This window comes from Aquarana catesbeiana, linkage group LG06 (assembly GCF_042186555.1).
Source record: "Aquarana catesbeiana isolate 2022-GZ linkage group LG06, ASM4218655v1, whole genome shotgun sequence".
NCBI classification, from domain to species: domain Eukaryota; kingdom Metazoa; phylum Chordata; class Amphibia; order Anura; family Ranidae; genus Aquarana; species Aquarana catesbeiana.
Window position 1 is genome coordinate 130,055,776 of NC_133329.1, and position 25,735 is coordinate 130,081,510.

The 25,735-nt window shown below is 43.7% G+C and overlaps 1 protein-coding gene across 2 annotated transcripts in view; it reads left to right on the forward strand.

Annotated features, from left to right (window-relative positions):
- The window catches only part of BAIAP3 (BAI1 associated protein 3), a 597,572-nt gene that overhangs the window by 522,547 nt on the left and 49,290 nt on the right, over window positions 1-25,735 (forward strand). For both annotated transcript variants that reach the window (XM_073636787.1, XM_073636789.1), the window contains 4 exons: window positions 222-437; window positions 12,066-12,134; window positions 14,065-14,144; window positions 15,740-15,848. In XM_073636787.1, coding sequence (XP_073492888.1) covers window positions 222-437; window positions 12,066-12,134; window positions 14,065-14,144; window positions 15,740-15,848 — 474 coding nt within the window. The remainder of the gene's footprint in view (window positions 1-221; window positions 438-12,065; window positions 12,135-14,064; window positions 14,145-15,739; window positions 15,849-25,735) is intronic.

Consider the following 25,735-nt stretch of genomic DNA (forward strand, 5'->3'; position numbering starts at 1 on the left):
CTGGGCTTTCCCCTATCCTGTTTTGGCGCCATTATGCAGAGAACACTCCAAAGAAGGCCCCCAGCTCCACACTGAATAAAATGAAGGCCCAGTATAGAGTAATCACTTTAATGTTCAGTGGAGAGCAGCTGTTATAAATGCCCCCTTTGGTGTTTTTAAAAGTCTGCAGTTAACTTAACATCTTAATTGACTTTTTTGTGTACTTATCTTCATTTATTTAGCTCTGCATTATCCTGAACAACATTGAGCATGTACGCAAATTGATGGGTAATATCCTGAGAGATCTGGACTGGAAATCTCTGGAGACGGCAGTGGAGCAGTCATCTGGGTTGGATGGGAAGCAGCAAGTGCAGAAGGCACTGAGCACACAGCTACAAAACATTGATGTAGATATGCAGAGAGAAGCCAAGAACATGATCGCACACCTAACAGAGAAGGTATTGTAGCTGATTATGATGACAATTATCAATATTTCTTTAAAAAAATACCTAATAAAAGGGGTTAGCAAAGTACTGTAATCTTGTGGTACTGATGTCTTCGGTTCAATACTTTTCAGCAGAAATGTCTGCTTCTGCAGGTTTTCTGCAAGTGTTTGTTTATTTAAAGGGAACGTATACCGGTTAGCATGAATTTTCTATCTTTATTATGGTCAGTACAAAGACATTTAAAAAGGGATATTTTTTTTAAGTCAGAAAAATTTGAAATATTTCATCTAAATATTTTGTATTTTCATCACAAGTCAGCAAGTGTGACTCGAGGCACCTCCTTTCCATGTGTTTTCCAGACTAGATTTTCCTGCACTGCTAAAAATTCTGTGTTTACAAAGCTCAATAGCTCAAGTTCAAATTTATACACATAACTGAATGAGTCCCCTTTGTAATGCATGCCTGTCTTTGCCTGTTCAGAGAAGGCTCTGCAGAGTTTTGCCCTGAGACAGGTTCACTTTAATGATTTGCAGTATTTAACCTAAAGAGGAAATATGTGTTTGAATATTTGCTAGATACAAGCCAGCTATTGGGTTATTTGTTATATGGGAAAATACATTTGCTAAATTTGACTAATACATCACACTAGTTAGTAATGGCAGTAAGTGCAGATATTGGCAGTATTTGACTATTGCTATGAGTTATTGGCTTGTTTTCAGTTTTTTGTTTTTTCTTCTTTTTTTTACATGTGTTAACAATTGTGCATTGTGATCAATGGGCCTTATGACATATGTCTATGAATCAAAATAATTAAAACAGCGCACCCTAGTGCCTCACACATAGGTGACCAGGAACCATTTAAAACAATGGCTAACCTGTGTACATGCATCAAAGTGAGTTAAAACACATTGGCGTATAAAGGCCCTAAAAGTTTTTTGTAATGATGTCATTATAGTGCAGCATCACTTAGAGTGGTAGAGCAGGGTGCAGTGGTAACATTTAATTCCACTCTATTCTATGTATATGTGAAGGCAAGGAACACAGTGACAAGATGAGAGAACAAAGTGAGCAGAGGAATAAGCTCTTTATGGTGCTGTTGCTGACTGATTGTCCAATCAGCAGACTGGGGTGTATTTTAAGTCAATGTTGTTAAAGTCATACTTACCTGCTCTGTGCAATGGTTTTGCACAGAGCAGCCCCAATCCTCCTCTTCTCGGGTCCCTCACTGGTGCTCCTGGCCCCTCCCTTCTGCTGAGTGTGCCTATAGCAATCCACTTACTAGGGGGGCACTCATGCGTGCTCGCTCTTGAGCCGCCTCTGTGTGTCTATAAGATACACAGATCAAATTTACATATTTGCCAGCACACCACGGATCTTTATCATGACGATACGTGGTGTGCTGGAAAATATGTTCATTTGATCTGTGATGTTTCCAGTTCCAGCTGGTTGTTGCTACAGCACCCGCTACTCCTAAAGCCTTATCCAGGAAAGTGTGCGATGGGAATATCAATACTACTATAAGACACACAGAGTGCAGCTCGGCGCCGCCCCCTGCTCCCTCCTTCCTGGCTTTGATTGACAGCTCCCGCTGCTGTGTCTCAGCCAGGGAGAGAGTTGGGAGAGCCGATGCTCTCATGCACAACGCTGAATCGAGATGGGGCTCGGGAATTAGGGGGGCTGAGGGGGGAGCTGCACATAATGCATGAAGGTAAAAAACCTTCACCCTTTATAACTACTTTAACTAAAATATTCAGCAACTGCAGTGGTGGTTAAAAATCTGGCTGTGCTGTATGTAGAGTTCGCAAGACTCATGATAAGAGAAAGCCAGCATACCAATTGGAGATCTATATGGAAACTTTTCAAACTTTCCATCTGAATTTACAATTAACATACTGCTCTAATGGCACAGTTACAGTATATTTCATTTTCATTATGGTGAATGCTACCTAGAATATAAAGGAAATGGGTTGTCAGGTTTAAAGCAGAACTCCGGGCAAAAACTTTTTTCCATGTTCTTGTTACTGATCTCCTACCTTCACCAACTATGCCATCCATGTTCTATGTTCTTCTGAGCTCTGTAGTTCCTCTGTTGTAGCCTGCTGATCTTTCTGAAAAACCATTAATCCCCTGTGATTTCCTGTTTGTAAGACTGCTGGCTGCTATTCCTCCTGTACTCCCAGCCAGCGGTCTTGTCACTGCCCACCAGTAGTTCTGTCTAAAGCAAGCAGGGATGTACTTCTGTCCCGGCTTGCTGTAGTGGGCGGAGGGGTCTCACAGCCCCCCCCGGTCTGTACCGCCCATAGAGGTGGAGTCCTAATTCTACATAGAGTTCGCCCAGCCGCCACTGTCAGAAACTGCACCGCCCACTCACTGTCTGTCTCTTCTCCCGCACCAGTGCACAGACCGTCATGTCCTTTCCCCTTTGCCAACTGTCACTGCCGCCCGACACCTTCCTCCAGCTTCCCCTCCACCTCACCCTTCCACCTGTGGTTCTGGATGTCCCCCCTCCTTTCTTATGCTGCCCCCTTCCCCTAGCCCTGTGAGCCGGCTCCTCTCTGTTAATGCTAGCTCGGGCACTGCAGAGGAGTCACAGGGGATTGAACTGTAAAAAATTGATCCCCGTCCGATTCCTCTCACTGATCTGACCCTCATACTGCTACCCCCCACCAGTGGCCCACGCCAGCTCTCTGCAGCGCTGCTCGTTGGCTTCCCTCCGGCCAGCTTAAGCTACTGCAGAGGTGCTTAGTGGCGGGGAATCCAAAGCTGCCTCTTCATTCCACGGCGCTCCCGCACCTTCTGGAGATTGATGCAGCTGCTGGTGATAGAGATGGAGGGTGTCACCATGCCCCAGTGCCCATCAGTGCAGCTTCCATCAGTGCAGCTCTTACAGTGTCCATCAGTGCAGCTTCCATCAGTGCAGTTCTGTCAGTGCCCATCAGTGCAATTTCCATCAGTGCATCTCCGTCAGTGCCCATCAGTGCAGCTTCCATTAGTGCATCTCCGTCAGTGCCCATCAGTGCAGCTTCCATCAGTGCAGCTCCGTCAGTGCAGCTTCCATCAGTGCAGCTCAGTCAGTGCAGCTTCCATCAGTGCAGCTTCCATCAGTGGCCATCAGTGCAGCTACATCAATACCCATCAGTGCAACCCGGTCAGTGCCCATCAGTGCAGCTCAGTCAGTGCAGCTCCATCAGTGCAGCTCCGTTAGTGCCCATCAGTGCAGCTTCCATCAGTGCAGCTCCATTTGTGCAGCTCCATCAGTGCCCATCGGTGCAGCTTCCATCAGTGTCCATGAGTGCAGCCTCACAATTGCAGCCCCATCAATGGAGGCTCACCATTGCAGCCTCACAATTGCTGACTTATCAGTGCAGCTTCAAAAAGTGCAGCCTCACCAGTGGAGGCTAAGCATTGCAACCTCATCAGTACAGCCTCACCAGTGGAAGCTCATTAGTGCAGCCTCATCAGTGAAGAATCACCAATATAGCCTCATAAGTTCAGCCTCACTAGTGCAGCCTCATCAGCAGAGGCTCACCAGTGCAGCCTCATTAGTGGAGGCTCACCAGTGCATCCTCATTAGTAGAGGCTCACCAGTGCAGCCTCATTAGTGGAGGCTCACCAGTGCAGCCTCATTAGTGGAGGCTCACCAGTGCAGCCTCATTAGTGGAGACTCACCAGTGCAGCCTCATCAGTGGAGGCTCACCAGTGCAACCTCATTAGCGGAGGCTCACCAGTGCAGCCTCATGCTTTAGGCCCCTTTCACACTGTCGGACCGTTCAGGTCCGCCTGTCAGTTTTGTCGGCGGACCTGAACGGGCACTCCATGCTAGTCTATGGAGAGACGGATGTTAGCGGTGACATGTCCACTGACATCCGACCCAGTCCGATCCGCGAAATACAGACAGATGGCCCTACGTTCGCATCCGTCCCTGGCGGACCGGATGCGGTGAAATCTGATGAAAACGAACATGCTGTCCATTTTTGTCTGATCTCTCTATAGTAACCAGCGGCACTCGACAAGCCCTTCCCCGCTCAGTGAGAGGAGAGGGACTTGTCATCCGCCGGCTCAGCAGAGATCAACGGAGAGATCTCCCGCTGAGCTGGCGGACAGAGGCGGACTCTGTGGCAGCAGATCCGCCTCGTGAGAATGAAGCCTTAGAAGACTATCTATCTGTCTGTGTGCTCAGCAGTGTGGCTGCAGAATGAGGGGGTGTGATTTATGTTGAAGTGGGTGAGTTCACATCAACATGTACAGGCCTAGTGTACCCTCCCACATTCATTGCAATCCCAAGGATTCATGGGAAATGTAGTTTGATTATAGTTTAGAGAGAGAGAAGAGGGTATGATGTAATCACTGTTCTAACAGCTCCTCCTTGGCAGAATACATGATGCATTTTTTGAATCACAGAGCTGACTTCCTGAAAACTAATTTAGACTTTTCTCTTCAATGGTAAGGAATTTCACAAATGTAATAACCGTTTAGTGTTTAGGGGGGTGTACTAATGGTGGATATTTTGCCGATGCCCGGAGTTCTGCTTTAAGTTATTAAACTGGCAATATCAATACAATGCGAGCATCTAAAGGAGTCCGTAATTATTAAACATCTTCATGAGTGCCTCGTTTCATCCAAAATTTGCATTCATCTGTACAGCTCTGATGGTGAGAGGGAATGGTGACGAGAAGGAATATACTGATAGGAGGAGAGGGCAGAGTGAACAAAGAGATGACCTTATCAGTCTGTGCTTGCTCTTTAACTATTCAGTCAGCTGGAGAGGGAAGAAGAGAGAACTCCATTGCATTTGTATAGTCTATAATTGTAACAGAGAAAGTACAAACAGCTATCTGGCTGTTGCTGTGTGGCAGGGCTGGGTAAATCTCAGAGCTGGATGGACACTGATACAAATACTTTAGTAGGTAAAACAGATCCCTTAAATTTCTTTCATTTGTGTATGTAGCTCTGTGCCTGAAGTTCAGCTTTAACTCGACAATTAAAGTGCAGTTTGGAAGACATGTTCTTTGGGTGTGCAACAAGTAAGTAATTAGTTTACCAGTTGCAGCAATGGGGGTTATTTACTAAAACTGCATTGTGCAAAATCTGGTGCAGCTCTGCATAGGAACCAATCAACTTCCAGCTTTTATTGTCAACGCTTAATTGAACAAGCTAAAGTTAGAAGCTGATTGGCTACCACGCACAGCTGCACCAGATTCTGAGTGCACCCGTTTAAGTAAATCTTAATCACTGTTACAGGTTTGGTACTATCACTGAAAATATAAAGTTTCTGTAGTCAGCACTTAGACTAGAAATTGCTTGATTTTATCTTTCTATCGTCCATGGACACCCGTGTATTCAGCTGTATATGTTTACACTACCACACTAGTTCTCACAGCTGGTGTTTTCTTTTTCTCATTGTCTGCAGCTCTCTTTTTTTCCCCTACACCATAGACCAGCTCTTATTTTTATTGCTTTTAGGTTTGAATCTTTAACACTGCAGCTCTTCAATAATTGGTACCAAGCCTCAAAATCAATGTGTGCAAGGCAGTCCAAATGAATTCCAGATTTTTAAGACATCATTCTTATCTTTGGAGCCACTAACCACCCATAGCTTTTCACCCAGAAAGTGTCAAGTCACTACTCTTACCAGTGGTGGCCTGTCTATTAGGGGCGTAAGGGCGTCCCCCCAGTGCATGCGTCTGGCCCCTAATCTACATGCAGGGCACCGGATGCATGGATTTTAATGTTTTGGTTTTTTTTGAAGCATGTGATTAGAGCCTGAGGCTCTAATTGGTTTTAAAAAAAGGGTTGGCTCCGCCCCCGAGCCCACCCAGTTGTGTGACAATAGGGAATTAATATTCGCTTTTGTCTTCCTGATTCTCCTCCCGGCAAATCAGGAAGTGGGTCTTAAGACCCGATTTGCCGAAAGGAGAAGCGATCATATTGGCCACTGAGGGAAGGAGGAGGGCCGCCGAGGAGGAAGCTCTCTTAAAGCCAGAGACGCAGAGTGAAGCCGCCGAGGAGGAAGCCGCCGCCGAGGAGGAGGAGACGTAGGAAGGAGCTGAAGCTGCCCGCGACCTAGATGGGGTAAGTGCGGGGCTAGTGGGGGGACGACGAGCGAGCGACGGGGGAAGGTTTGACTGAGAGACCGACCGGGTGGGGGGGCATTAAACAAGTTACTTGCCACCAAACCCCCCCTCCTCCCCCCAAAATATACAGCACCAGCCGCCTTGTTAGTGCTTCTTCCATATTTCTCGATTAGAGTAGCTCTGTCCATTCCGTGCTTTGTAGTCCTAGCATCTAGGCCTACTACTGAACGAGTTTCTAAGTAGAAGGCCAGTGGTTCATGAGTCTGTGTGATCGATTACCCGAGTGTTGTGGCTTCTCCATCCGTGGTCTTCGTCAGCGGTTCTCGCTCGCTGTCGCAGGTAGGATTCAAACCTTTTTTTGTACCATACGCCAGGGCTCAAAATTTCAAGTCTAGCCAAGCCTCAAGGGTTACTCGCCACCAGTTGCCCTACCCAACCCCTACCCTGCTCCACCCCTAATTCCACCCCTAAACACGCCCTCATAAATTATCTCATGAAATGACACTTAAATGTTATATGCATAATTAAGTTAAATAAAAATAAATAATTAACAACATCAGTACAGCCTCACCTGTGCCCAACAATGATGCCTACCTGTATCCATCAATGCCGCTTCAACTGTGCCCAACAATGCAGCCTACCTGTATCCATCAATGCCACTTCACCTGTGCCCAACAATTCAGCCTGCCTGTGTCTATCATGCAGCCTGCCTGTGTCTATCATGCAGCCTGCCCGTGTCCATCATGCAGCCTGCCCGTGTCCATCATGCAGCCTGCCCGTGTCCATCATGCAGCCTGCCCGTGTCCATCATGCAGCCTGCCCGTGTCCATCATGCAGCCTGCCCGTGTCCATCAATGCAGCTTGCCCGTGTCCATCATGCATCCTGCCCGTGTCCATCAATGCAGCCTGCCCATGTCCATCAATGCAGCCTGCCCGTGTCCATCAATGCAGCCTACCTGTGTTCATCATGCAGCCTACCTGTGTTCATCATGCAGCCTGCCTGTGTTCATCATGCAGCCTGCCTGTGTACATCATGCAGCCTGCCTGTGTACATCATGCAGCCTACCTGTGCCCATCATGCAGCCTGCCCATGTCCATCATGCAACCTACCAGTGCAGGGGAAGAGAGAGGAGAGCAGGCAGCTTGATTATCAGAGAGCGGGGACATCGCTTTAACAGCTTACATTTCAATTGCCATGTGTTCCCGCAGCTCGCCGTCACATACAGCCCCGCCTCCTGGCCCGGTGACTTTGATACACGTCACACATCCCGGGATTGGACAGGTGATCTGTCTATCAATGTACCGGGGCCAGGCTGTACATGACAGCACACAGCAATTGAAATGTAAGCTGTTACCGCTATGTCCCGCTCTCTAATAATCCGGCTGCCTGCTCTCCTCTCTCTTCCCCTCCACGATCACTGGGAGAATGGTTCCCATTCAACCCTGCATGCCAGCGGTGCTCGCCCCCCCCCCCCATTCCCAGGCAGCCCCACACTTGCCAGACCTCATTTTCCAATCGCAAAATGCGAGTAGGCGAGTGGAAAATTTGACGGCTGCCATAAGCGATGTTGCAAATTCATTGTGTTTCCTATCCTGCAAAATCAAATTCATTCGCAGGTTCGCAAGCCTCCAAATTGTTGTCAGTCATGTCCCGGCATCACTCGGCACAAGCTTTGTAGATTCATAGGTTCCCTCAGCGTACATATGACTCGTTCCTAGTTTTGTAAGCCTCCGAGCTGTTGTTGGTCGTTGTCCGACATCACTCGGCACAGGCCCTGCTGTTTCGTAGGTTTCCATTACTTTGTCGTTCAACCGTCATACAAACATACGACTCATTCGTAGTTTCGTAAGCCTCCGAGACATTGTCGGTCGTTGTCCGACATCTTTTGGCACAGGCATCATACAATACATAACTTGCCATTTCCACAGCATGGTTCTTTACTTTACAGTTACACACAGGTAACCCGAAGGGCAGTAGCACCGTCACACCGCAGTTAGCCAGTTCATAGGCCTCGCAGAAGTCGGCAGGTCAATATTGCATATTCCATCTTCGGCAACACAGCAATTCGAATCCTCGGCACTATCCGACACATTCCATCTTCTACATACACTACAAGCTTCTGCAGCTGAGCCTCCCCCTTGAGGCACCTGCCACAAGCACGCAGACGCTACTCATACCACTCATTCGCATTGACTGAAGTTGCAGGTAGCATAGTTAACGTTTTTACAGATCTGTGCTTTCCCCAGCGACTGGACAGGCCGCCCCAACTTGTCCACCTGGGGATGCTGTGTGGGGGCAGGCATGCCCTGGCCGGCACTGGAGGTGGAGGGGAAGGTCAGGGAGCATCTGGAATCCTCGTTGGAACACCAGTTCGTCGTGTGAGTGGAGGACTGGCAAACGGGGCAGAACGGGGAACGTAAGCCCGCAAAGTGGCGGCAGAAGAGCTTGGTATCCATGACGCTCCAATTAGTGCTGGCCTGAAACTGGGCTCCTGCTGCACAGCTGCGTCATCTGCCACAGAACACATCCCAAAATCGCATGCACCCACAGACATCCCAACGCTTCATGACTAAGCCGTGTGGACATAAAGTGGTTGGGGTTCTACCTCTCCTCTCACCCTTCTCCCTCTCTCGCACGCTTCCTGGTGCACGGATTCACTTTTGGCTTCCACACTGGGCTCATCACCCTACCATATACCATCCACGAGTACAGGAATCTTCTCTCAGCCTCAACAAAGGCAGGTCCTAGTCCTTGGCCATCATGTCCTTCCTACGCGGGCTGATGCAGATATCCTTCCAGTACAAATTCAACGTGCACTGTATCTACATTCCTGGAAAAAATATATTTTTCCTGCAGAAACCCGGAGCTGACCCTCCTACTTCTCCTATCCCACCTTGGTCCTAGCTGACGATGAGCTGAAGGATCACCTTCACAACGCAACCCTTCCAAAAAACCGATCACTGTCTCGCAACACACTGAAGGCCTATCACACCACCTGGAACATCTACTGCAGGTTACTAGTCTTGTGCCCGAGTCGGAGACAGGCGACGTCAAGCACGTCCTGGCCTTCGTGTCATATTTACATGCAGCTGATTTTATCCCACAATACCGTCAGGCTATATTTGGCTGGCATCCAACATTTCCTGTCCTTTTAGGACACTGAAAAGTCTTCCTTATTCACGGCCCATGCAGTCAAAGCCATCCTACGTGGCATCCAGAAACATCGGCCGGTAGCCACTAGCAAATGCTTACCCATCTCAGGTGCCACATTCCGGGACATGTTGGCTATCCTGTCGTGGTCCCCCTTTGAGTTACCGCCCAGCTTGGTCATCCAAGCTGCTATCTACCTGGCCTTCTATGGTTTTCTGTGGCCAGGCGAGTTTTCCTACAGTGGACCCAGGTTCTACGCAGGGGCCACTTGACCCACCTCCAAGACCATTTTGTGCTACACCTAGCAGTGTCCAAGACCCAACAGTCTGGCAGTGGGGTCGACATCAAGTTCTTCCAGACCCATAATGATTGGTGCCCAATAGCGGTCCTTGACCAGTTGTTGACACATCTGCCTAGCCAGTCTAGCTCCAGCCCATTGTTGCCTTTTCCTGCTAGCCCCCTGAGTGCTAGCCAGTTCATCAGACATGCCCATTTCCTCTTTGTTAACCTAGGTCTCGACCCCAGCTGGTTTTCTGGGCACTCCTTTCCTAACGGAGCAGCGTCAGCCGCTTCTTGGCACGATGTACCAGACCACGTCATCAGGAGGTTGGGCAGGTGGAAGTCCGCTTGCTTTGCCAGGTACATTCCGAACCCACAACTTGAAATGTCGCAAGCCTTCACCAAGGATGCTCAGTAATTCTCATATGTCCAATAAAACATTATTTCCCTATCCTGGTATTTTTGCCTCCTTTTTTGGTGTACAGACCAGCTGACCAGGGCACACCTCAGGTCTATGTTATGTTGTGAGTCTTGTGGCGTCTTTATGTGGTTCCATATCTGTCTCAGTTGAAGAACTCCGACCATAAATAAGAAGGCCAGTATGGTGGCCTGAATTTATGGGAGGAGCCCGGGGTTATATAAGCAGCCCATTCACCTGTATCCCTTATCGATTTGGGTGCGCGATAACCTCCCACCCATTTCCCCTTTTCAGGGAACTTCTTTGCACATCCTTCTTCTACAATCATCCATTACTTATCATTGGGTATGCCCCCTTTTTTGGCGTACCGACCAGCTGACCAGGGCACACCTCAGGTCTGTGTTATTTATGTTGTGAGTCTTGTGGAGTCTTTATGTGGTTCCATATCTGTCTCCGAATATATATATATATATATAGATATCTATATATAGATATAGATATCTCTATATATATCTATATCTAGATATAGATATAGATATATATATATATATATATATATATATATATATATATATATATATATATATATATAAAAGTTTTTTTCAGCGGGAACATAGAGAATGCAGGGGTGGTGTTTTGTTGTGGGGGGGAGTCCATTGCTGCTAGGAGATGTCTATTTTTTGTGCGGGGGATCTATTGTTGCTGGAGGGGAGTCTATTGCTGCTGGGGTGGGGTCTGTTTTAGGGTCCTTTCACTTGGACGGTCCGCCCGGCGGAGTCCGCTTTGCACAGCGGGGAATCGATCCGCTGATCCCCGCTGAGCAGGAGGATGACAGGTCTGTCTACGCTTACTGTGCTGAGACGGACCTGTCAGAGCCCCACTCTCCTCCATGGGGAGATCGAATGAAAATGGACCGAATGTCCGTTTTCATCCAATCCGATCCTCCAGAAAGATGGAAAATAGGGTCACCATAAGTCTGGATTTCACGGACATGATCGGATATCGGCGGATGTCAGCGGACATGTCACCGCTGACATCCGCCGCTCTGTAGAGGTGAATGGAGCATCCAATCAAGTCTGCCTGAAAAACTGACAGGATGACATGATCGGAAAACCCGTGTGAATGGGGCCTTACTGTCTTTCTTGTTATCATTAACAAATTCCATACAAATCACTTAGTAACACAAAATGATACTTGGTTCTGTATTCTTTAAAAGTGTCAGTACTGGAAGGTGGGTACAGGGTGAAACCAAGGGATGCTGCTCAGAGGTAGGTAGGGGCAGAGACAAAGGGTGACTCAAAAAAGGGGAGACGGTAAGGGAAAATGTCAGGGGAAAAGAGGAACTGTCAGGACAGGAATAAAGTCAGCAATAAAACCTTGACAGACGTTCTAAGTCTTCCCTACATTACCAAAGCTGAAAAAAGGTTTTGACTGGAGTTACACTTCAAGAATCAAAAAATGTGAACTGTATTCCTATACTAATCCAATATAACTTTTCCACAAATTTATTGATATGTAGACAGGACTAGGGCGATTAGCTCCCTTTTTTGAATGCTAAAATTCAGGACAGTTGAGGGGACGTAATAACTGGAAATATAACTAAATTAGGAATTGGAACAATTATTCCTTTTTTTTCTCAATGACATAAAGAACGTTTTTTGTGTAAATGTGTATAATATCTACATTTTGTATATAAAAGGTCTGTGTTATCTCTACAGATGATTGGGGATATCAAGAAATACATACAACACATTAGTCTGTCTCCTGACTCGATTCAGAATGATGAGGTGTGTATATAAACCTACTGAACACTTTTTCTACATTACATAGTGTTGTATATGTACTTTACAGAATGTAAAAATACATATATGTACAGTTCAAGTCAAGTTAATACTTCTGTGCCTGTGGAGCTCAAGCTAGTGATCACTTTTACTGTCATCTAGAGCTTGCCGTAGAAAACTCATGTTTTTTTGATCAGCTACAGGGCTGATTGAAAAAAAAAACAGATTCCCCCATCCACAGAAGCAAGGTGCATGAAGGAATCCTCCCTGCTGTGGTATTGTATTCTGACAGCAATGACTCTTTTGCTGTCGGAATACACTGATCGGTGCTGCAGCTGCTGATCGAAGTAAAATTTTCCAACGTTCCTGCTCAACAAAAATCGATTGTTAGATAGACTTCTGTTGAGTGGGAACAGCCATAGATTGATCAAAAGATGGCCATCCATCTATCTATGGTTCAGCGTAAATGCTGAAATGCTACTTTGTCATGAAAATCTTTCCTGATCTTTAAGCAGATGTAAACCCTAACTGAATTATATTTTTGCTAAAGCACTATGCATATTTTTTTTTTTATATATAAATTTTTTTCTAATGTTAGTATCATCAATGCTTTTTATCAGCAGCCTCTTTTTAGCCCCTATCGGACACCTACGTGACAGTGTGACAATGCAGAACTCCTGGAAGACAGTTTTGAATTTTAGTGGTTGGGTTTACAGATACTTGAATTACGTAATTATACACATAGTTCTACATGGTCCCTTAGCTTATGCAGCTTGTTTGTTATGGAGTGCTATACTGTATTTACTGCTATTACTTGTTAATCAGCTTACTATACACATCCATGTTAATAGGTAAAAAAAAATGTTGTAGAGAATGTGGTTAAATTATTTTACATACATGATTGGTGGTTATGTGTATTAATTAAACAAATTGGAAAAAATAAATAATAATTTTACTCACGCAAAAGTAACAAGAAAAGACATTGCACGGTTGATTTACTAAAACTGGAGAGTTCAAAATCTGGTGCGGCTCTGCATAGAAACCAATTAGCTTCCAGGCTTGGTTGTCAAAGCTTAATTGAACAACCTGAAGTTAAAAGCTGACTGGCTACCATGCACATCTGCATCATATTTTGCACTTTCCAGTTTTAGTAAGTCAGCCCCTATTGTTATATATACCTGTATTTTATAACACCTCAGGACTGGTCAGACAACACACACTCAATTCTTCTAGAAATAAAACCTTGACAAATGTTATATAACTTTTCTCCACTGCAACCCAAACCAAAAACAAAGTTTTAGTTGGAGTTCCATTGTCTATTTGTTAAGAAAAAAATAAAATAAAATTGGTCTCCAGCTTTCTTGTCTTTTGTACCTTCAGGAGCACAGAGCCTCCACATAAGTCATAAGCACAGCTGGCACCTTGCTGCCCAAGATCATAAAGACTTGACTCAGAATTCCCTACTGATTTCACCTATTCACCTTTCTTATATGAAACTGGCAATTTGCTTTGATTTTTTTTAACAGTTTAAATGCACTATGTTGGCGCTTTTCTTTCTCTTTTTTTCCTTATTCTAAGCTGAAGTAGAAAAGAGACAGCTGGAATCTGAAATCAGATGGACAAACAATTCTGTTTTCTCCAGTTTTTATAAACCATGGCCAGTTATTAGTCTGATGGTTTAGAAACAGCAGCACAAAGTAGAGCATAAGCAATGCACTGTCACTGGTCTGAAGCCAGACTTTGCTTTGTTGAGTATTGTGGTGTATTTTTAGCATGCTGTCAGTGTGATTGCTGTCGTGTTTACCGAGAACTTGCAAATACGTGGATAATTATACCGATAATCATAATTAATGTGGACTTTACAGCTCAGCCATTCAAACATCCATAATTTATCTGTCATTTTAATCACTAACATATGGTGTGTAATCTGTTTTAGGCTGTGTCTCCTCTCATGAAATATCTAGATGACAAATTAATTATTTTGAGTGAAAATTTGGTGAAAGAAAACCTGTACAGGTAAGAGAAGAACGTGCTATACAAAAGTGAAGCTTAAAGTCACTGGGCATTTGATCTCATCCACAAACCCACATAACCTCTGAACATCTGGCTCTACAACCAACACCGCCATGCCCAAATAATCGCACTGCACCATCATTCACTTCCTATACAGCCACCACCCACATAACATTCTGTTACTCCAACACTACATCCCATAATACCCTCATACCTACCCCCACATGCAGCAATCTATAACTTATTTAAAGGAGAAGTACAGCCAAAGCTCATTCGTTCTGCACTCCTGTGACCAATTTTCAGCAGACAATAGGCTGAAGCCCGCTGTCGGATGATTTTTCAGAGCCAGTTCAGGCTCAGGCAAGATCGCAACCATATGGTTGGGATCCACCAAAATGCCTGGACCGGCACCTGGCTCAGCCTCTCAGCGACCCGCTGAAAGGCTGAGCCAGCCACTCCAGCCCCCACCACAGCCCAGCGCTCCAGTGAGCGCGGGGGGGGGGGACAGAGCAGAGAGCGGGTGACTGATAGTCACTCTCTGCTCAGGGAGCTGTGAGAACCAAGCTATCGGCGGTATTTGAACACTCGGTTCTCAGTGTTAGAGCCGGCGGGGGACAGACGCAGCATCAGACCGATGCTGCATCCACCTAGGCAAGTATGATTTAAAAAACGTTATACCTCCCTTCACAAACAAACTCCACCCCCATTGCCCCTCCTCATTTTACGCAGGCATCCAAAATTTCTCCTGTTGTCTCTAGCATCCCACTAGAACTTCATAATAGGAATAATATAGGAGCATGATTTTTTTGTACCAGTAATCAGAAAGTTGTTTAGATCTGCAGTCCCCAACTTTTTTTGTCACCAGGAACCTGTTTCATTGTAGACAATTTTTCCATGAACCGGGGGAGGGGGAAGAAGGGTAATGGTTGGAATGGTTTTGGGATGATTCAGTTGAAGTACATCAGCTCACTTGCCAGTATAAAAACTACCACCAGATTCAGTTTGTCACTTGCCTCTCACTGATAAGGTCTCTGTGCAGTCAGTGCACCTCTCTGCTAATGATCTGTATTTGCAGCCTCTCCCCAGCGCTGCAAAGTCTTAAAGAGACAGTACGCCAAATTTTCCAATTTTCCGATGCACAGCTCTGTGAGTGAGGACACCCTCGTGGCCAAGCACCCAATATGTCTGATACAGTGAAGAGGATATGGGCTCTTGAAATGGTTTAATCCTTAAAGCATTCTACTAAGTCCAGTAATTATGTTATTTCCTGGACGTTTCCAAATTGCTGACTTTAAGAGGCAAGGTGGATCAATAAATGTGTGTTGGATATTATTTCAGTTAAAACAGAGCTTTTAAAGTGGTTGTAAACCCTTACAGACCAGGCTTAACTGTAGGTACCGTGGATATCTCCTAAACCTGCACGGTTTAGGAGATATCCACTGTATCAGCATGTGCTGATGTCATCGGCACATGCGCACTGAAGAAACTGACTGAGCGTGCCATTTCTTCAGCTGATGTGCTGTCATCTTAGGTCACTGTTTGCCAGTAGTTTAGTAGTATTGGAAATGAAGAGTATGTTTCCCTTCTCTTTTTTACAGGGTGCTTGAATCTCTCTGGTGGCTCCTGCTGAAATTTATCATTGATGCTGTGGATTCAAACAGAGGAGTTTCAGTGGAGTTCTATGGACGATTTTATTACACACTTGAGGTAAACCATTCAGTAAAATGTACTACTGAGTAATGAACTGGAATCAGTTATTGTTGCTAACAATGTTTGATCGGATTTTCTTTTTCATTCTAGCGCTAATAACCACGGTACAATACTGTTAAGTGCTATAGTGAAAGTGAAAATTGTAATTCCCAATAAATACTATCAGGATAGTTTTGAATATTTGTCAATCACTTATGATATTTTCATCATCATCATATTTTCTCAAATTTTGAGAAGTAATGTCATTGCATTTTTAGAGTATAATGTGATTAATCTGAATCTTTTATTTGCATTAGGCACCCATTAATTAGAAGTAAAAATCTTGACTTTGTGCTACACTGCACTTTTCATTTTCTGTCAGTAACCTTTCATGTGATATATAAAGTCTGGATTAAAAACTACTAAATACAAAGATCAGTGCAAAAAAAACAGAGAAAATGCTGTAACACAGTGGTCCCCAACCTTTTTGGCACCGGGGACCGGCTGCATGGAAGAAAATGTTGGCAAGGACCGTGGGGGGGTAGTGGTTTTGCTGCGTGAGGGGTGAGTATTTGATTTTTAGCGGGCAAAAGCTGATGTTGGCGCTTCAATCGTCATGGCACCATGGTTGATATGGTGTTAGGATGATTGAAGTACGTTATTTCTATTATTACATTGCAATATAAATTAAATAGTTAAACTCACCATAATGCAGAATCAGTGGGAGCCCTGAGCATGTCACCTGCCACCAGATGCAGTTTGTCACTTGCCACCAGATGCGGAATGTCATTTGCCATGTCGCCTGCCCTCAGATGCGGAATATCACTTTCCACGTCGCCTGCTACCAGATGCGGAATGTTACTTGCCACTTCGCCTGCCACCAGATGCAGTGTGTCACTTGCCACGTCGACTACCTTCAGATGCAGCTTGTCATTTGCCACATGGCCTGCCATGAGATGCAGATTGTCACTTGCCACGTTGCCTGCCACCAGATGCAGATTGCCACTTGCGACGTCGTCTGCCACCAGATGTAGATTGTCACTTGACATGTCACCTGCCACCAGATGTGGATTGTCACTGTTGCGACCTGCTACCAGATGTGGATTGTCACTATCCTGCCACCAGATGTGGATTGTTACTGTTACCTGCCACCAAAAAATAGCAGCTTGTCACTAAGTTCATTTAAATGTAAAATCAAATTGACCCCCCCCAGCATTGCAATACTTACAGGTGCACCCCTTCTGACAGCCTCTCCTCAGTGCGAGTAAAATGGCACATGCACATTGGGTTCTGTCCCACAGTGAGGGCGGGCGGTGAAAGATGAAGTAATTTCCTCTCTCTGCTCGCCTGCGGCTGTGCCTCTGTGTAGAGCAGCCTTCGTGGCCCTGTAAGTAAGGGCAGAACGGCGGGGATGCGGTGCGGGCAATGAGAGATGATGTCATCTCTCTGCTCGCCACCGCACCACTGACAGAGTCTCCTTCGCGGCCCGGCAGCAAAGGTGCCACAGGCCATGGGGTTGGGGACCCCCGCTGTAACAGATGCATAAATGGCAAAAAGTGGAATAAAGTGTCTAAATTAAAAAGATAGTTTAGAAATATTAGTTGATTGGGGTCTATTTATCAATGTTTTCACTCAAGATTCACTTAACTTTCACCCAAGAGTCACCATTTTTCCTCCCACAAATGGTGAATTTTGAATGAAAACCTTTATGAATAGACCCAACTATGACTGTTAGAGGGAACCTCTAATAATAGATTACACCATAGAATAATACTAAAGCATTCAAATAATTCACATAATTAAAACTCAAGATGTACATTTTAAATATTGTATCATTAAAAGATCACCTTTGTTCACTTTTTATTTCTAAATTCCAGCTCCCCTATGTACCAATATAGCATTCATGTACTTTTTTTGCAAAAATATCAACACTTTCCATTAATTCTACATACACTTAAGCCTCGTACACAAGTTACGATTGTTGGCCAACCGAGCGTCTGATTTTTGTTAAAAGGGCGTGTGCCAGGATCTTGTCTTGCATACTAACTGTACACAATTGTCGTGCCACAAACACGAACGTAGTGACGTACTACAAGGAATTTCAGCTCTTGAGCGCCAACCTTTGGGCCCCTTCTGGTAATGTCGTATTTGGTGAGCATTGATTCCGAGCATGCGTGTTTGTACTTTCAAGTTTTGTGTGACGGATTTGTGTACTGACCATACAAAAATCTGACATCAAACTATTGTCCGCCGAAAATTTACTAGCCTGTCATTCATGTATTTACCAAGGAGTTGGTGAATACATGTGTCTTGGAGAGCCTGAGTTTGCTGGGGGCTGCTAAAATAATCAAGGACTGTTAAAACCTTGGGATAAAGACCCATCCACAAACTTCTCTGAGGGGGAGTCTGGAGAGGAGTCAAGAGTGGGAGTGCTGCCAGGATGAGGGTCATGGGAGAAGTAAAAAGTGTGGACTGTGGAGAGGAGACTATAGGATAAAACCAGAGTCACCAACCTGGAGCCGTCTAACTGAGCCCTACACGGTGTACCTGAGAGGAGTCGTTATCCATTGGTGCGCTCTTGCCTCTTTGGTCATCCAGCACTTATTTCCTGTTAATGAATCATGGAAGTTTCTCCTGACTGATGCCAGTTGGTCACCTGGGAATCCCTGACAGTGTTCCTTCATTTTCTACTAAGCCTGTTTTGACCCCCCTGAGAAGAACAGTCGCAGGCTTTCTGGTAAGCCTCCATTGTTTACTATATTAATTTATGAACTTTATCACTTTTATGCACATAATTTCTTTAACAATTAAATTTATGTATGGTTTTCCCCTTTTCGTTTATTTTCACCTGATTTTTCAACTTATTTTATTTCACTTGATATTTTTGATTATGATATATATGTCACTTTACTGTAAGTTCACTTGGTAAAACCATTGGTTTATTATCCCGCGCTGCACTTTTCTATATATTCACCTTTATACACCTAAATTTACTAGTTGCTCTTTCAGTGCCATTAATTGTTAATGGCACACCAAACACAGAGGCAAACACCCTTTTTGCCATGTGAAAAAACAAGGGGCAAATGCTGCAAAACGCACAGTAAAAAACACGCAACCCACAAAACGCCAAAAAGGCACATGAGCCACATGTAGTGCAGCCAATTGAAATCAATGGGCTGCCCTATGCGTGTCACAGGAAAAACAAGCCACAAAGTGTTCTCTCCCACTATGCTAGATGTGAATGGGGCCTAAAAGTGAAATTGGTGAGTTAATACAAGAACAATGAGGCTCCATTCACATCTGTGCGTTTCCTTGCATTTCAGAAATGTGCTGCACCGAAAATCACAGAAAAAAAATACACTAAGCTCCGCTCTAAAAAAAGTTCTGAAGCTTTTTTGGGCCGATTGCTGTGTGTGGGGAAGCCCATCCAGGCAGGTTGGCTGCCCTATGCGTGATGAGTGAAAATGCTTCAAAACGCCTCCCCACCTCGCTAAAAAAAAAAAGAGGCATGTGATTATGCAAGATCCCCCTATGCAGAGATGTGAATGGGGCTTGACAGCTGAGTGTTTCTGTCCACTTCCTTCTATGCACTTGTATAAAGATGGCCTACACTATGCAACCTGATTGTATAATAATAATAATATATTGTGTATTTAGTGAGAAGGGCGATCACTGAGTGATTGCATTTCATTTAAAAAACATGCAGCTGGGAGTGGGTGGATGATGCAGGGTGTGTGCTAATGAGGTCAGCTGGTCAACTCCTTCCTGTGTCATAACCTATAGTCTGACCAGCAAGTAAGACATTACAAATGGATACGTCTGGAAACATGGATGAGGACAAGTAAAGTAAGTGTATGTAGAATTAATGGAAAGCGTTGATATTTTTGCAAAAAAAATACAAGTACATGAATGCTATATTGGTACATAGGGGTGCTGGAATTTAGAAAAAAAAAGTGAACAAAGGTGAACTTATGCTTTAATGAAAACATGTTCACCTACAAAAAAGAATCACGCTTGATAAACCAGTGGAATTGTTTGAAGTTGTTATGGAATTGCCTGAACTGTGGACTTTTTCAGCTATTCATTAGCCAGTCAACTAATGGGCAAATAAGCGCACACATGTCAGAAAACTGAGTACAAGTTAACCCAGAAGAACAGCAAAATGTAAAGTGTGAAGGATTATTAGACTTGCATTAACAAGAGGACATGTACATCAGGCCAAGATAAATCTATCATGATAAACTCTGGCTTGAAGCAGGACTTTGATCTCTGAGAAGGAACTGGCTTGGTGAACATCAAGGATGATGTGAACAGTTGAATGGTAGAAAGTTGATTGGCAAAAAGTCCAGGAAAATTTAGGACAAGTACAACAGTATATAGTCACAACCCAAATTAACCCGTGCTAAGTAATAGTGTTATCGCTGTATAAAATGCTGCCACCTTATATAAACATTAAAATAATCACAACACAACACAATAATAACTACCCCTACAATAAAACTTGCAATGGGGAAGCACTGTGGACTATCTATTATAATGTGATGGAGATTTAATTTATTTTTTATTTTGTATGAATGTTTTTCTCTACCTGTAGGGAGAACTCTAACGTTGTGGTTATTAGAACAGTATATAGTATAGCATATTATACCATGAAAGCAGTTATAACATAAGTCATTTCAAAACACTTGACGGTGTATACACGTGCAGAGAAGCTTTGATTGTTGGGTGATAGTTTGGTGTCCTTAGTGTGAGACTTAATCTTGAGCGTAGTTCAAGGCACCATGATGGCCAAAAAGTAAGTGTATAGAGTGGTAAACTGTTTCACAAACTAATGAATGTTACTGGAAACTGCATTTTTCCGCAGGACAACTCCACTTCTTATAGTGTACACTCTCTAGACAAGCATTGAACACAATGGAAATAATGTACTGGCTTGCCAGGTGTACTGATTTGTGCCTATGTTAACATGCAATGATTGGCAACTAATCACTAGGGCCAAAATACAGGGAGTGTAATTCCAACAAATACCTCTTAGTTCTGGATAAATATAGCCCCCTGTCATGCCTTTATTTGCTGTCTGCTACCACTTGGGAGGAGAATTCCCTCATTTGCTGTTAGCTTACTGGGATACACACAGCAATGAAACAACCTTCCCTATAAGAGCACCATCAATGTAGCTGTGATGAGAAAAAATAACTGAATGAATAACAAAGCTTTATCTTGTATAAATCTAATTAGATCTTTTATTATCAGAGGTTTATCCAATCAATTACTTCTAGCCAGGAAGCTGGCCTCTTTCAGTTATTGTGTATAATGGCCTCTCACCTGCTGCGATGCTGTAAAAACAGGATTAAGCAATGTAATGCTAGTGTTGTGTTGCTGCAACCCAGCTGGTCATCATATCCTTAAATGCTGCTTCCTCACTGCTGTTTCTCCAGGCATAGTCCAGATAGATAATAAATCCTAATTAACGTGACAAGAGGAATTCTTAGATACGCGAGCTGTCATGGCCACTGCCGCTGAGAAATCAGTTTAATAATGGCATCTGCTTAACCATTACATATAACTCCTAATTTAAGTATTGCATTTGAAATCTACTAGTATGGCTGGGTATATAACTGGTTTGAAGTTCTCTTAGGATAAATGGTTAGCATCCAGAGAACTTCCAGCATGCCTTAAACACCCACACCTCATCATTTAGCTTTTTATTTTTCCTGTTAAAATATACACTGATTAGCCATACCATCACAACCACTAACAGTTAAAGTGAATAACCATGATTATCTCATTACAGTGGGAGCTGAAAGTGGGTGGGATATATTAGGCAACGAGTGAACCTATTGTCCCTGAAGTTGATGTGTTAAAAACAGAAAAAAAGGGCAAGTGTAACTATTTGAGCAACTTTAACAAGGGCCAAATTGTAGTGGCTAGATGAAAAAGTTAATGCTGGTTCTGATAGAAAGATGTCAGAGCACACAGTGCATCACAGCTTGTTGTGTATGGGGCTGCGTAGCCGCAGACCAGTCAGGGTGCCAATGTTGACCCATGTACACAGCCAAAAGCACCTACAATGGGCACATGAGCGTCAGAACTGGGCCACAGAGCAATAGAAGAAGGTGGCCTGGTCTGATCACTTCAAGAATGGTTTGAGGAACACAATAACGCATTTGAGGTGTTGACTTGTCCTCCAAATTCTCTAGATCTCAATTAAGCATCTGTGGGATGTGCTGAAAAAACAAGTCTGATCCATGGAGGTCCCACCTCATAACTTACAGGACTTAAAGGACCTGCTCCTGAAGGCTTGGTGCCAGGTACTACACCATACCTTCAGAGGTCTAGTGGATCCCATGTCTCAACAGGTTATGGCGGGTGGTCATAATGTTATGGCTTATCGGTGCATACAGTGGGTACAGAAAAGAGTCACCGACCTTTAAAATAATCACATTTTGTTGCTTTGCAGCCTGAAATGAAGACAGACAAGGTTGTTGTTTTATCCAGCTTTATTTACTTAAGCAAATTATAACAACCATGTGAAAGCTATAACACCAACATGTCAGAATTATTTTTTAAAAATTCAAAAACAGAATCACTGTTGGAAAAAGGATCACCCCCTTTGTGTCAGTATTTTGTTGAACCACCTTTTGCTTTAATTACAGCCTTTCGTCTGTTGGGATATGTCTCTACTAACTTTGTACATCTGGACTTTGCAATATTTACCCACTCTACTTTGCAGAACTGCTCAAGTTCAGTTAAATTTGATGGTGACTGCAGTGCAATTTATAACATTCATGTGAAAGATATAATACCAGTATGTTAAAAAAATAAAAATAAAAAAACAGAATCACTGAGTTGTAAAAAGGATCACCCGCTCCTAAAAATGACTTGTAAACTCAATAAGATGTAGCTAATCACCTTCTAAATAGCACACAAAGCCATTTGACTCTCAGTTGTGATCAGCTGTGGTAATTTTAATTAGCTCAGAATGGAAATAGCTTTCCTGGAGTATTTCAGTCTCTGGTAGTGCAACTGAAGCAATCAACCATGGGTGGCGAGGCTAATTAGCTCAGAATGAAAATAGCTTTCCTGGAGCATTTCAGTCTCTGGTAGTGCAACTGAAGCAAACAATCAACTATGGGTGGCAAGGCACTGTCAAACGATCTCTGGGATAAATTTGTGGACAAGCACAAGTCGGGAGATAGATACAAAAAAATTATAAAGGCTTTATCAATGCCTAGAAGGACAATGAAGTCTATTATTGGGAAGTATAATGTATTTGGTACAACATAGAACTTCCCTGGATCAGGACATCGCTTCAAACTTGATGAAAGAGCCAGGAGGAAACTGGTCAGAGAGGCTACCAAGAGGTCTACAGCAACTCTGAAGCAGTTGCAGGAATGTATGACAAAGAGTGTTCATTGTGTGCACGTGACAACATCACAAATTCTCCACAAATGTGGATTGTATGGGAGAGTTGCAAGAAAAAAGCTACTCCTCAAGAAAGGCCGTATGCAGTCACGACTGAAGTTTGCCAAAACTCACCTTGAAGATTCTGAGGCCACATGGAAAAAGGTGTTATGATCAGATGAGACTAAAATTTTATTATTTGGCCTCAACACCAAACAATATGTCTGGTGGAAATCCAATACAGCTCACCATCCAAATAACACCATGCCTATAGTAAAGCATGGAGGTGGTAATATCCTGTTATGGGGGTGTTTCTCTGCAGCAGGGACTGGAAACACTTGTCAGGATAGAAGAATAAATGGGGCAAAATACCATCAAATTCTTGAGGAAAATCTGCCGCCCTCTGCCAGAAAATTGTCAAAGGGAAAAAGGTTTACCTTCCAACATGACAATGACCCAAAGCACACAGCAAAAATGACCACACAGTGGTTGAAGGAGAAAAAGGTGAGTGTCCTTGCATGGCTTAGTCAGAGCCCCATTGAAAATCCGTGGTATGACTTGCAGTAAGACTGCAGTCCGCAAACAGTCACCATCAAATTTAACTGAACTTGAGCAGTTCTGCAAAGAAGAGTGGGTAAATATTTCAAAGTGTAGATGTACAAAGTTAGTAGAGACATATCCCAACAGACGAAAGGCTGTAATTAAAGCAAAAGGTGGTTCAACAAAATACTGACACAAAGGGGGTGATCCTTTTTCCAACAGTGATTCTGTTTTTGAATTTTTAAAAAATAATTCTGACATGTTGGTGTTATAGCTTTCACTTGGTTGTTATAATTTGCTCAAGTAAATACAGCTGGATAAAACAAAAACTGTGTCTGTCTTCATTTCAGGCTGCAAAGCAACAAAATGTGATTATTTTAAAGGCAGGTTATTTTTTTCTATACCCACTGTATGTGAATTTAAAACCTAGTTTTACATAGGTAGAAAAAAAACTTGCACAAGGACAGTACTTACATTTAATCCTAGCTAGTGCTGTCTGTCATACCTAAAATTCTATGTCCTCTGCCCCCTCCTATAGCCCATAGCCATAATCTTCCAGTGCTGTGAGAGGTTACTAAAGCTGAAGGACCTGTCACAGGTACTCATCTAGATTGCCGACTATGCCTGTGTCTTATGGACACAGAGAGCGGGGCTCAGGAGAGAGCAGCATGCATGAGTGCCGCTATAGATATACACTTCACATACACTTTAATACTGCAAAAACTACGGAAATAATTGTGGATTATAGTAGATCAAGGAAAACAGTTATATACAGTGCCTTGAAAAAAATATTCATACCCCTTGACATTTTCCACATTTTGTCATGTTACAACCAAAAAACGTAAATGTATTTTATTGGGATTTTATGTGATAGACCAACACAAAGTGACACATAGATAAGAAGTGGAAGGAAAATGATAAATGGTTTAAAAATTTTTTTACAAATAAATATCTGAAAAGTGTGGTGTGCATTTGTATTCAGCCCCCTAAACTCTGATACCCCTAATTAAAATCTAGTGGAACCAATTGCCTTCAGAAGTAACCTAAGTAGAAAATAGAGTCCACCTATGTGTAATTTAAGCTCAGTATAAATACAGCTGTTCTGTGAAGCCCTCAGAGGTTTGTTAGAGAACCTTAGTGAACAAACAGCATCATGAAGACCAAAGAACTCACTAGACAGGTCAGGGATGAAGTTGTAGAGATGTTTAAAGCAGGGTTAGGGTATAAAAAAATATCTCAAGCTTTGAACGTCTCACGGAGCACTGTTCAATCCATCATCCGAAAATGGAAAGAGTATGGCACAACTGCAAACTTACCAAGACATGGTTGTCCACCTAAACTGACAGGCCGGACAAGGAGAGCATTAATCAGAGAAGCAGCCAAGAGGCCCATGGTAACTCTGGAGGAGCTGCAGAGATCCACAGCTCAGGTGGGAGAATCTGTCCACAGGACAACTATTAGTCGTGCACGCCACAAATCTGGCCTTTATAGAAGAGTGTCAAGAAGAAAGTTATTGTTGAAAGAAAGCCATTAGAAGTGCCATTTGCAGTTTGCGAAAAGCCACGTGGGGGACACAGCAAACATGTGGAAGAAGGTGCTCTGGTCAGATGAGACCAAAATTGAACTTTTTGGCAAAACGCTATATGTGGCACAACACGTTACTGGCAGCATCATGTTGTGGGCATGCTTTTCTTCAGCAGGGACAAGAAAGCTGGTCAGAGCTGATGGGAAGATGAATGGAGACAAATACATGTGAAAGTGAACAAATTAAAGTAGCCTAAAGGGCCGCAAAAAACGAATGGCACTTTAGCGCTAACGGCGGGGGCTGCCAGTGTGAAAGTAGCCTTAGTGTATAGCTTGCAAATTTATTTAGGACCATTCAGGTGTGTTCTTGCATTGAAAATGTTCTATTTTATTGAATCCTAGAAACAAAACTTGTTATCTGCAAAAGACTTGGGACT